The sequence below is a fragment of the Marmota monax genome, unplaced genomic scaffold (assembly GCF_021218885.2).
Source record: "Marmota monax isolate L192 unplaced genomic scaffold, Marmota_monax_Labrador192_F-V1.1 WCK01_AAM20220418_F8-fsc00018, whole genome shotgun sequence".
NCBI classification, from domain to species: Eukaryota; Metazoa; Chordata; class Mammalia; order Rodentia; family Sciuridae; genus Marmota; species Marmota monax.
The window spans coordinates 5,560,498-5,573,475 of NW_026692201.1; the positions used below are offsets into that span (position 1 = coordinate 5,560,498).

The 12,978-nt window shown below is 37.5% G+C and overlaps 2 protein-coding genes across 8 annotated transcripts in view; one reads left to right on the top strand and one right to left on the bottom strand.

Moving 5' to 3' along the window:
- Pde8b (phosphodiesterase 8B) overlaps window positions 1–2,567 on the top strand; it is a 236,991-nt gene extending 234,424 nt beyond the window's left edge. For all 7 annotated transcript variants that reach the window (XM_046427538.2, XM_046427545.2, XM_046427521.2 and 4 more), the window contains 2 exons: window positions 175–304; window positions 785–2,567. In XM_046427538.2, coding sequence (XP_046283494.1) covers window positions 175–304; window positions 785–894 — 240 coding nt within the window. In that variant the 3' untranslated portion in view covers window positions 895–2,567. The remainder of the gene's footprint in view (window positions 1–174; window positions 305–784) is intronic.
- Window positions 2,568–5,841: 3,274 nt separating this feature from the next.
- Wdr41 (WD repeat domain 41) overlaps window positions 5,842–12,978 on the bottom strand; it is a 48,022-nt gene continuing 40,885 nt past the window's right edge. Inside the window, exons 10-13 of the mRNA XM_058574264.1 lie at window positions 11,184–11,305; window positions 9,825–9,913; window positions 8,785–8,918; window positions 5,842–6,142 (exon numbers count right to left, since the gene is read on the bottom strand). Of these exons, the coding sequence (XP_058430247.1) occupies window positions 5,990–6,142; window positions 8,785–8,918; window positions 9,825–9,913; window positions 11,184–11,305 (498 nt within the window). The 3' untranslated portion in view covers window positions 5,842–5,989. The remainder of the gene's footprint in view (window positions 6,143–8,784; window positions 8,919–9,824; window positions 9,914–11,183; window positions 11,306–12,978) is intronic.

The following is a 12,978-nucleotide window of genomic DNA, read 5'->3' on the forward strand; positions in this document are numbered from 1 at the left end:
TCACTGCAGCAGGTGTGGTGGCTGACTTACCTAAGATTCAGGGCCTTGCTGAGCCTGTTTCTCTCTATATAAAAATGGATAATCACCATGTTCAGAGAATTGTTTGGAGAAACATGCTGTTGCCGTGAAGTCTCCTTATGTGCCCATGGCCCTGTGGTGGTGTTTTCCTTACAGACGGATGAAGAGAAGAGACAGGGGCTACCAGTGGTGATGCCAGTGTTTGACCGGAATACCTGCAGCATCCCCAAGTCCCAGATCTCCTTCATTGACTACTTCATAACAGATATGTTTGATGCGTGGGATGGTAAGTTAGTGGCTGCTTCACCACTGACAGAGAACACTTACCATTAATTACATAGGCTAGTCCTAAAGGCAGATGAAATACTTTTTTCAAAAGTTATTTGTGGCCAGAAAGGTGTGTCCCTAGCACCTAGCTCAGAGCCTTGAGTACAGAGGACTCAATGAATGTATGACAACTGGGTAAACAAGGTTTCAGCTCCTCAAATGCTATGTTTCCAAAGCAATTTATTCTTTCATTGGAGGAAACTCCAGAAAGATGCAAAAAAAAAAAAAATACATCCACTCTGAATTACAGGTTAATGTCATCGATGGCCAGCTTTCTAAATAATTAAAAGGACCTGTTTGTTTTGCAGCCTAAGGCCTAACCTTGGATATGTCTCCAATTCTAATCCCAAACTTACCTCAGAGAGCCCCTGCCTGATAAATGCTCCAGCAATCCAACTTAATTTAACAGATTTCTTTTGATTCTTTTATGTTCTTGCAGCCTTTGCACATCTGCCAGCCCTGATGCAGCACTTGGCGGATAACTACAAACACTGGAAGACATTAGATGACCTAAAGTGCAAAAGTCTGAGGCTTCCGTCTGACAGCTAAAGCCAAACCAGTTGGGGACCTCTTGATCTACAAAGGGCACTGTGAATCACAGTAGTGTACAAGAGGCTTTCCTTTATAATTATAATGACAGGTGTAGGTTAAAGAGAAAATGTTTAATATTTGACCTTGAATCATGCAAGCCCCCAAATTTCATTTTTAGAAAGTTATGTTCCATGAAAAAAAAATATTTTTTTTGAATGATCACTTAGTGACAGATCAAATACTTGGCAAACTCCTTTGCTGTGCCATCATCCTGTGAAGCCTTGTCACTATGGAGCTGATTCACTGTAACTAGTAGGATACAAGAAACTGGCGCCTGTGAGCCCATCCCCTGGATGGTGACCAAATAGCTTAGCTAGTGTTCAGCTCATCTCTTACCATAAAAGTCATCAACACTGTTTAGCTTGACTATTTTCCTCAAGAAAAGGATTCCTAAGAAGCTTATCTGAACAGATCTATCTAAGAAAAAAGCTACATAAAATGAGCAGAACAACTAGGACCAAATTGTTGATCGACTAGCTAGCTTCACAGCTTCTATGGCTAGGTGGATCTTCTGGGTTGAGGGTGTGACACCCAAGTTAGGATGCTGCCTTGGCCTGGCATGTGCCCCTCTAGACGAGGCTGAGCAGTCTGTGTCACCCTCCGTGTGAAAGGAATTCATCTGAACAGAAAGGCATCCATGACTGGGGAGGAGTGGCATTGCACGTGGGGGGAATCCTGAGCTTCCCTTACTTACAGCTCACGGGGGCAGCCACACGGCACTACACTGAGTATTAATCTAAAAGCCATTAAATCTGAATGCCCTTGGACAAGCTTTTTTTAAAAAAAAAAATTTATATACATTTGCTGTTAAAAATTTTTATCAAAACGATCTAAATTTTCTGGGTCTAAGCCCATGGCATTTGTTGTGCCGTGCACCACCTAGACATATATATCTGGGGAGGGGATGGGGGAGTTTCAAGGTTCAGATATTTTTAACTTATCTATATTTGAGATCATGCCATTTGCTTAAATGATATAGAAAGGGATTGCAAGATGTGTAAATATATCAGAAAATAGGTATATGGAGAGGCAGTAAATACTATTTTAAGCTATTAACTGTATGCTAAAAGCTTCTAAAGCACAAGTGCATATTTTTATACAGCTCTTTTCACATAAAGTCAGACTGGAGATTTTCCTTTCTTTACCAGCCAACACTTCTCTATGTATACGAACATTAGAAACTCAGCAAACAAAATATCTTCATTTTTTCTTTCTCTGTACTCCATGCTGCATTTTAAGAGGTATAAACAGAGACGGAATTAATTGAATCACTAATTACTTTTGTTTCCAAATTAAAATTGGTATGCAGAACACTCAAAACTGGTACATGGGAAGAAAAAAAATGACTTATCACTACATAATGTGCCAATATTTTTTTCTATGTTTTGTACCAAAAATGGAAACATATATGACGATTCCATGTGATGAAATATATCTAAATTATTTTTGTTAGATGATAAGAGAACTTGCTTGGTCAGGACAGCAGCCAGCTTTGTATTGTAATGCTGCATTATGTAAATGTGATGAAATGTTTTTGTGAAGTACTTGTAACTAAATTCCTACAGCCATTTTTCATCCCCAACAGCTGTTTTTATTTTACCTCTTTGGCCTAAATTTTTCATAATTTCAAATTTTGCGTTTAGTGTCCTTTATTTCATGAGTCACACACTTTGTTTTCAGAACACATTAAAATCAGGATGCCAGAATCCCATATTAAGGAGCTAAATAATTTGACTAGGCTTCAGAAGCTTGTCTGAGGCAAGGACGATCTTTTCCTGACTATCTTGCTGTCCGCTCCATTTGGTTAGTAACGTTTATCAGGTCCCTGACATCTTCTGTATGAAACATTACAGTTTACTCAGTGTTATGTCAAGTCAACTTCATATTCAAGCCTTAGCGTTGATGGTAAATGCTTTAAGAGAGCCAGGTACTCAAGCTTCAGTGCGGCTCTGCTCTGTATCAGTATACTCTACAGTGTAATTTTTCTAAGTTGCTAGCTATGAGTATTTTCTGCCATAAGGTCAACTTACTAGAAATATAGTCCTGCAGGTAGTAGATATATCAGTTTCTGTATGCTAAAATAATGTAGAAATAATTGAGCAACTATTATAATTTCCTCTTATACTCAGTTGTTTACTAAAATATCATGTATTTTTAATTAATTTTTAAGAAAAACTAATTAAAGTGACATTATTACTATTACTACTAGCAAGAAGAAGGAAAAGTTATCAGAATTGTTACTTAACCCAGAATGATTCGATAGCTTCACTGGCATTCTTTACTTCTAACTTAAGGTTTTGAAATTTACTTGCTCTCAGAGTTCAGGACTAGTTAGCCTTCTGGGCAAAGAACAATCATAATCAGCACCTATTCCACTTGAGACAAATGGAAAGGATGATCCAACACTTTTAATTGTGTTATGTGAATACAGCCATAGATTGAGGTAAAAGTATTTTTAAAAACAAATGGCAAAGGCTGGAGTTGTGGCTCAGAGGTACAGCACTTGCCAAGGACATATGAGGCACTGAGTTCAATCCTCAGCACCACATAAAAATAAATAAATAAATAAATAAAGTTATTTTTTTCATGTACAATTTAAAAAAATATTTTAAAAAATGACAAGGTATGATACATAGTGTTAGGTATTAAAAGCTAAGCTTGGGAAATAGAAAAAAATGCAATTACATATTGACCTAAATTATCATTTTCTTCTAAACTGAAAGTTCAAAGTTTAGCAATTACATGTAATTACTGAGCAGCAGTTGAATTTAAGTCCCCACCAGAATCATGTTGCTACCCTCTAGCTCTGACCTCAGAGCTCTCACGAAAAAAGCCATCAAGTCCTCTGACTGAGCTGGAGGCTACCTTCTGAATACACAAGTTTCTCATGATGGAAAAGTAGTTAGCTGGACAATAACCACAGAAGGGATTCACTGTGGTACTGTTCGATCCTCAAGCTCATGTATGGTTTTCACCACTCCATTCAAACAGATCACTCTCACAAGATACTAACCCAGAATAGGTTAAGAAATGAAAGTTTAAAATCTCTGAATTCCTATGTCTTTTACAACTTCAGAAACATCTTTATTAATTCATGAGCCAATGTAGAATTTGCAAAGAATAAGTTAGTAAAGGGGGAAAAGTCTATATAGAGAAGAAAATTAAAAAGCTTTAAAGGAGTCCGAAGAAACCTAGCCAAAGTGATCCCAATCTGATGCACTCAGACTAGACTGCACGTCCACCGAGCTTGGGGATGCTACCCATGCCCCACCTTCAGGTGAAGCTCTTTGTGATTTTTCAAATATGCCTCGATAACAACACTTAGTTGGCTAAAAGGCAGTGTTAATTTTCACATAGAAGTAGCTTAAGTTTTAGTATAGTTTTCTCTAAAGCTTTTTTTCTTATGAATTCAAACAGCAATAATGACTGTAAACACTAACTGGCTTTCCTCAAGTGGTAGTCATATAGTCATTTATCTCACTCCCTCCTCCTCGATTCCTGTGTTTAAAGTTGCTCAATGATGACATCAGGCACTACACAGCTAACCATCTCAAGGTCTTACCTCCTTAGCCCTAGGTGTCTTCATTTATGACATTATTCCATTAGTCTACCTAGATGACCTTAACTCTTCCAGTCTTTGTGGGTAGCTGGGAATATTAAGACCAGTAAAAACAAGGATTTATAAAGATTCCATTTAGGAAGTATGTCTGTGTATAAGGAGCAAATATGCAGAAGTGTCCTTTGAGGAGGATTAGCTTCTGAAAATCAGTCACCTCGCCCTTTCTTTAATAGGATTCTTTAATCAGAAGATTAAGAATAATTTCATAATTAAGTCCACTGAATTTTTACTGTGGAGAATATTTTGGAGATTGAACTCAGGGGCATGCAACCACTGACCCACAGCCTTGAGCCCTATTTTGTATTTTATTTAGAGACAGGGTCTCATGAGTTGCTTAGCACCTCACTTTTGCTGAGGCTGGCTTTGAACTCTTGATCTTCTTGCCTCAGCCTCCTGAGCCACAGGCATGCACCACTGCGCCCAGCTGAGAATACTTTTTAACTTTTATTTTTCAGCACTAAAAGTGAGAGCATATTCTGTCACAAGGCTGGTGAGGTAAAGATGATCCAATCTCAACACACACAGAAGGAGCATTTCATATTAACTCCGAGGTCGGTCAATCAGGCACTTGCAGCCACAGTCCTGATTCTGGAAACACTGCTGCTCTGCTGGTCTAGGACTCATCGTTGGAACACCTGAGGGGCAGCTGCTGTTCTAGTACTAATTTGGCCAATAGCATTCAAGCCAATTCACACTGGGAAAGAAATATACCTTCATAAGACATCTATGGATTTTAGTATGTAAGAATTTTAGTTGCCACAACTAACTTATTAATGATTTAAACAAATTAGTTGGTACTCCCCCCAAAAAAAATCACTGATAGTTATTAAAGGCCAGGGAAATTTGTAGAAATATTTATCACAAGAATTCTTTTTGGGGGGGCACGGGGGTACCAGGGATTGGACTCAGGGGCACTCAACCATTAAGCCACAACACCTCAGCCCTATTTTGTATTTTACTTAGAGACAAGGTCTCACCAAGTTGCTTAGCTCCTCACCATTGCTGAGGCTGACTTTGAACTCATGATTCTCCTGCCTCAGCCTTTCAAGGTGCTGGGATTACAGGTATGGGTCACTGTACCTGGCTTATCACAAGAATTCTTAGTGAAATACACCGTAAAGGAATCCCAAAATAAAACTACTACTTTACTCTTACCCCTATTCCCACCATTTCACAATGGTTCAAGTTAAGCACTCACCACCTGCACAAAGTCCAATGGAGAACTTGTGGTATGTTCTTTAGTGGGTTTTCTAATACCTGAGAAGCAATTTTTTTCTGGGTTGTAAGTGTGTAAAAACTCAGAACATGTAGAATTTTATGAACCAAACAGGGAAAAAAATACAAATTTAAATAATCAATATATTAATGTTTTTCAGAGTATTACTCTATATTTGATGTTCAAGGTTCATGCATATGTATTCTCAGTTCCTTAGACTAGACAGCAAGGTATAAGTCACCATTTTCCTCTAATTTCTGAAATAGTTTTAAACTGCGCAATCCAGATTCTCGCTCTCCATTTTTCCACAAAATAATGAGATGATCAGCAGAGCAAGTAACAAGTCCATGATCTTCAAAGTACAGAAACATCTGTAAGGAAAATTGAAACCACTGATTATAGGAACTTATGAAGAGAAGAGGCTGATACAAGAGTAGCATGTGTACTTACAAAATATGCTTTCAGACTTCCTTGGATTTGAATGTAGAGCTCTTTGATTTTCATGAGAAGTTTCATTTTTAAGTAGTGGTAACAGTTATATACAAAAACAACCACTATCTAAAATGTTAATAGTCAGAATGTTACTAATATTGCTCAACTACAAAATTATGAGTAACAGCTATTTTCGTAAACTAAGTGAATTCTCAAGTATCTTCTAAATGTTATCATAATCTAATCCTTCAAGTATTGGTTTTAAGATTCTCTCAGGTACAGGTCCTGCCATGCCTGCTTTACTTAATCATTATGTATGTACCAATGGCACTCATAAAGTCTTTGAATTCCAAATTTCCCAAGATAAACATTGACTTCAACTCTATGAAAGTAGATGCACTCAATCAATCCACAAGCATTTACTAAGTGTCTCTGGTGTGTTTATGGTCCTTGCCCTCAAGAAGATCATACCAGTTGAGAAAACGAAACCTTAGCTGAAACAATTAGGGCACCAAGGAAAGACTTGGTAATTGGGTCCTAAATAATGCAGTACAGACTACAGCATGCCACAGAAACTCAAACAGAGAGGAGACCCAGAGATGAAACTGCAGTCACAGAAAGCTTCAGGAGAAAACTCTCCAAGGAAAGGGAGGAGATGTGCCTAGGAAAGGAAAAGGCTGGAGGCTAAGGACAGGACAGTGGAATGTGGATGAAAAGGCAGCATGAGCACCGGGGATGGAGGGACATGTCAGAGAGGAGATAAGTGAACCCAAGGAAAGGATGAGGTCCTTGAAGGCAAGAGTGAAATACAGGAGAGGAGCAAACATGAAGGAACCAGAGGATGACAGTGTTCTCTGAAGTAACATACATTTCTGAAGACAGCAGGATGAGGCCACAGGTGAGAATTCACTGAAATATAGGAGTGAGGAGGGAAAATATCAGCACAAAATTCATTAGGAGTCTGGAAAAGACAGAATTGAGTACACAGGTAGAAGGGCTGGGCCAGAAAGCAAGGATGAAAACATACAAGTGATGAGGAAATTCAGGAGACAGCACCTAGGAGAGCACTGAATTTGGAGCACTAAATTTTTATCAATGAAGTCAGGACGCTTTTTAAAAATGCTGAAGTATCAACACTTCAGGAAAATTCCTAAGAATCTGACTTACGACAAATATGCCATTTTCAAGGTCTCCCAACCACATAAAACCTTTTGACAGGTCCCTACTACTTAAAAAAAAAAAAAAAGTCTAAACTATTCAGCCTTACATACAAGACATTTGTAATCTAACCTGAAAGTACCATCTCAGGCTTTCTCTCACACTAGTGTCTTATCATGGGAACCCAATGCCCCTGCACAGCCAATCTGTTCCTTGCCACCAAGTAAATGCTGTCTTTGCCCTTGTCTACCACATGCCACATTCACCACCTCCAAACTACAAATAGATGCCCAAGCAAAAATAAGGTAAAACAAATGAAAAACACAAAAATACAAAAACACAAAAAACTGAGCTACCTGGTAAAGCAAAGCAAAGCAGAGTAACACATAGTACCCAACATCAGAGAGCATACAGTGACAAGGCTATACACCTGCCTAACCTCCAGAGTTCAGCTCAAATCTGAAGTCCCATATCTTCCATCAATATTTACAGGACTCAGCAAGAAACGTTCTAGTTCCTGAGTATTCACTGTCTGCTACTCATCTGGGTCCATCATAAGCAGCCTAAACAAAGCTTATTAGCTTTGCCCCTTTCCTCTTCACTAGAATATAAGATCCACGAGGGCAAGGATTTTACATTTCTTTGCAAACTCTAGGGTTTATGTAATTTAGTATTAATTTCTGATATATAGAAAATGCGCAGTAGCCAGCGTGCTGCTGCTGCTACTCCTAAGTATGAATGTCTATTTGGATGAAAAGTAATTTGTTCCTCCCTAGCTATGAAAAAATTAAGAAATTCATTACTTAGGGCTCTGTTTACACAGTCATAGTTACCAGTTCCAACTATCTCTTTATCTTGACTGATCTTATTTCTCCATTACAGGCAATGGTGCCTATAGTAAACAGTAATGTGTTTGGATTTCCCTAAGTTAGAATTTTATTTCTTATAATTTTCAACTACTTTCATATACGCACAATGATTATCAAGGTTTAAGGTTTAATAAAGTTAACAAATTATCATCCATCAAAGATAGGTCAAAACAGTGCTTTGGTCATGAATTTGATAGGTCCCTGGAAATCAGATTCTATTAAGGCTTTAACTTCACATGTTTAACTGTAAACCCTACACCCCCTGTGGACTACTAGTAGACATATATAGTTAACATTATTCACATTGCCTTTATTAGTTAACTATCTGTGTCTCACAAATGGTGAGTAAGTTCATGCTTAAAAGCAATACTTTCCTTGTTTGTTCAAATCCTCTCTCTGTAAAGGAAGACCTTAACTACCCCCACTTATCCTATTCCGTGTTCAGATATAACAGAGACCTACAGATGAGAGACTTTAGGTCTTTCTGAGACAAAGAGCAGTGCAAGACAGAAGCAGGGAACCACATGGCCGGTGCTGTCCACTAAAAGCAGTACCTCCACAGAGGATGAGTGTCCAATCAAATCGCCAATGAGCTCCAGTGAACACAAAGTGGCATTTTCTTGCTGCTTTTTAATAGGTTGGCTGGCTTGTTTGTTCACTCTTCCAAATCCCCACATGTTAAAAAAACCTAAAAAAATGCAATCAGTTCTGTCATTTCCAAACTACTGACCTTGACTTACAATAATGACATGAGACCAGAAAAACAGACAATATTTAAATGCAAAGATGTTCCACACTTATATTACCAAGCAGATGGCACCAAGTACTACACTGGGGTCTTTAAAATACATTATTTTGTTTCATCTTTTTTAACCGGCAAGGTTTGTTCCTAATTTCTTTTTATTGTCCCCACTTACCCATTAGTAAAGGTATATTAATATACACACACAAACACAGGGAATGAAAGAGATGTAAAAGATCTGAATGACAAAGTCTAAAACAGGAAATAATTAAGATCAATCAACAAAATCAAGGAAAAGCAGCATGTGTGTGTTAAACACAATACCCTAGGACCTCAGGTAAGTAAAAGAACCAGAGGAAACTAGAGGCACCAGCCTCTGATTTCATATTGGGTACTGGTAACTAATTCATTCAAACATCTAGAATTTTATTTTTCAAATGGAGCACCAAAAAGTCAAGAGCTCATGAGGTGATCACAAAGAAAAGTGTTCTTTTCCCATAAGTTATGTTTGATGTTAATGATAAAGAACACTTTAGTTTGACAACCGATGGTAAAAATTTTGTGTACCAATCAGAATTATAGACAATATAATTGAATAACTACTAGAAATAACTGTTTGCCCTCAAAACAATAAAATCCCAGTTGAACTAAAATAAAGAGGCAGTTCTACTTTAGGGCAATATTAAGAAGTGGATCCTAGATCCCAATTACCCTATACTTACTGTAAACATCTAATGCCTGTTTAGAGTACATTCTATTATTTCTCTGGCTTCACACAGTCACCTTTCTTCTGCCTGACATATGAGGAAGGAGAGACAAAGAAAGGCTACCTTTTGGGGAAAAGACACACACCTGTTGGTACAGGTTCAGCTGTGAGCTGCTGTTTTTCTCGTAACTCCCAAATGCGTACACTGCCATCTTCTGAGCATGAGATTAACTGCCTGTCAGAACAGAAAATCAGTAATATGGAGAGAGAGAGCATCATGGAAGACCAAATGCTGAATCTGCAATCAAAGAAATCATTGGAGCCCTTGACTGTTTTTGTTGTTGTTGTTGTTTTGTTTTTTTCCAGCTTTTGGCATGAGTTCATAAAAATCACAATTGAGGGGCTAGGGTTGTGGCTCAGCAATAGAGCACGCACCTAGCATGTGAAAGGTCCTGGGTTTGATCCTCAGCACCACATAAAATAAATAAAATAAAGGTATTGTGTCCAACTACAACTAAAATATACATATGAAAAAAATCACAATTGAATGTAGCTTTACAATGCAAACTAAACACACTCTTCAGTAAAGGCACACATGACACTATGTGCATTGGCTCAAATGCTTTAAATTTTAAAAATTTCTCCATTTAAAAAATTGCATTTAGGAGGGCTGGGGATATAGTTCAGTGATGGAGCACTTGTTTAGCATGTGCAAGGCTCTGGTTGTGATCCCCAGAATGGGTGAAAAAGACATTCAGGTAAACTGCATGCATTATATTTTTACAATATTCTGAGCATTTGTATTCAGGGTGCCTCTTACTCTAAATATATCCTGCATAGAAAATAATGCTATTGTCTTCCCATAATTTCATCCGTAGAAACTCTGCAGCTACAGCTACTCTGAGAGGAAAACCCTCACTTCGAAGCCTTAGACAATGAGAAGCCTACCATTTAATTCTTTTTTTAAATATTTTTTTTAGTTGTAGATGAACACAATACCTTTATTTTATTCATTTTCTAAAAACTATTTTGTTTAGTTGTAAATGGACGTAATACCTTTACTTTGTTTATTTATTTTTATGTGGTGCTGAGGATCAAACCCAGTGCCTCACATGTGCTAGGCGAGCACTCTACCCCCCAGCCACAACCCCAGCCCCTACCATTTAATTCTGATTATAAACAAACAACAACAAGGTGGGTTTATATAAAATATAAATAGGAAAATCAGTACGTTGTTAAATGCCACAGTCTTTAAACTTGTTTTTTAAAAAAAGCACCAAATTTAAATGATCTTTTCTTAGAATGATATTCAATATAATTCCTTTGAACCTTGGTTCCTGTAATCAACTCCTCTTCAGAGTCAGCCATAGGGCATTCTCCATTACCAAAAGAACACAGCAAGTCAAGCCACAGAGCCAGGTAGCTTGGTCACTTGAGAAATTACACTGGCAGCCCTGGGAACCGTGACTTACTTTCATCTACTGCAGAACAGATGGAACTTATACCTGTTTGGAAGTTTGGCAATATGCAGGACATTGGAGTCATGTGCAGTTTTCTGGCAGGCAATCACACGCTTCATTTGAAGGTTATACACATATAAACCCCTTCCAACTGCAGCAAATACATTCTGGGGGAAAAAAGTTATTTAAAAGGGGCATAAAACTAATGCCTACTACATCTGGTATAATAGATTCCCAGCCCTTGTGTGACATCAGAAAATCATGGTTACCTCCCCTGTTCCCAGCCTTCAGCCCAAGTTACTGTACTGCCCTCTGAAGTCCAAAAATGTCAAAGCACAAAGCTTTCCTTGGTGCTTGGTACTTTGATACAACTACTAATACAGAAAAGGCTCTGCATAATATTACTTTCTTCCTCGATGAGTTGTGACAGCTCAAGGAAGGAACTGTGGCTGGCAGCTTGGTCCTGCAGCAGCCTGGATTTTCATCTACGAAACACTATCCTTGAGAAAATTACTTAGCCTCTTTTGCCTGGAAAATGTGAGAAAAATTACTTGTACCCGGCATCTTAAGCAATCAAGAGACCTATAAATATGATTGAAAAAACATATGCTATAGTTGTACTATCATCATAAGATCCTCTGAAGGCTTCACAAAAAACGTTGTTTCTATGTAATGTTAGAAATACCTTTTTACTAAAACAACTTTAATTTTTTTAAAACATTTTTGCCAATTTCATCTTACTTCAGCTTCAAAACATCTTGTTAAGGTAGGAAAAACATGCATCATTGCCATTTTCCAGATGAGCAAGTTAAATTTTTAAAAAGTTTAAAATTACAAAAGAAATCAGGCACAGACTCAATACCAAAATCAAAGTCATGTTATTCCAGTTTCTTGCTCTTTCCTTATACCATACCACCTTGCTTCTGAAATTATTTTTAAGTTACTAGACATCAGGTAGCACTTGTCTTGGAATCATTCATTTTTATTCATTGGGTACCCTAAGAGGCAGACCTATCAAAAATTCCTACAGATTTCCCCCTGCTTTCAACCAGAGATGTTGAGCCCCTAATCCTTCTTGTTGGCTACAAACCCAACTCAGACCTACTAACTGGATTAGCTGTACCAAAGCATGCCCCTGAGCTTCCCAGAGTAAAAGTCGAATGATTAACAGAGTACTTAGGATTAAGTACTCTGTTCTCAGTAATGCAAGCTGAGACCAGTTGCCATGCATAATTAAAGGAAATGGCTAGCCAAGGTACTAAAGTCTACAGCCCTAAGGATTATATTCAATGCAGAACCCCCAAAACTCATTCTACAAAGCAGGAAGTCCATGGAGTTCAAGTAATTAATCAAAGGCCATGTAGAAAATTATAAACATAATTAGAGAACTCATGAGCTTTGGGGCAGAGACATTCAACAGAGATACTCTATCAGTCATCCACCATCAATGATTAATGGAGGATAAAAAGAACCTAGAGATGGAAAGAACCCCCAACAAAAGAAAGAAAATTGGGGGAAACTGATTAATACTTACTCAAGCATTTATAGCGCTAATAAAGATTAATCAAAAAATCTTGAATACAAAATTTAAAAATGTTTAAGTACTAAATTTTACAAAAGTGAGAAAAAATACAAAATTTAAATACACACACACTTATATATAATTTTAGGGCTATAATAAGAACACTTTTCTGAGTGTTCTCATATATATAAGTGTGACCTATTGTTCTATCACATATATATATATTTTTTTCAAAATAAAATTGGGATACATAGAAACTTGATATTTAGGTGTACATGTATTTAAAAAAATTATTTTTTCAAACCCAGTGCTTCACAC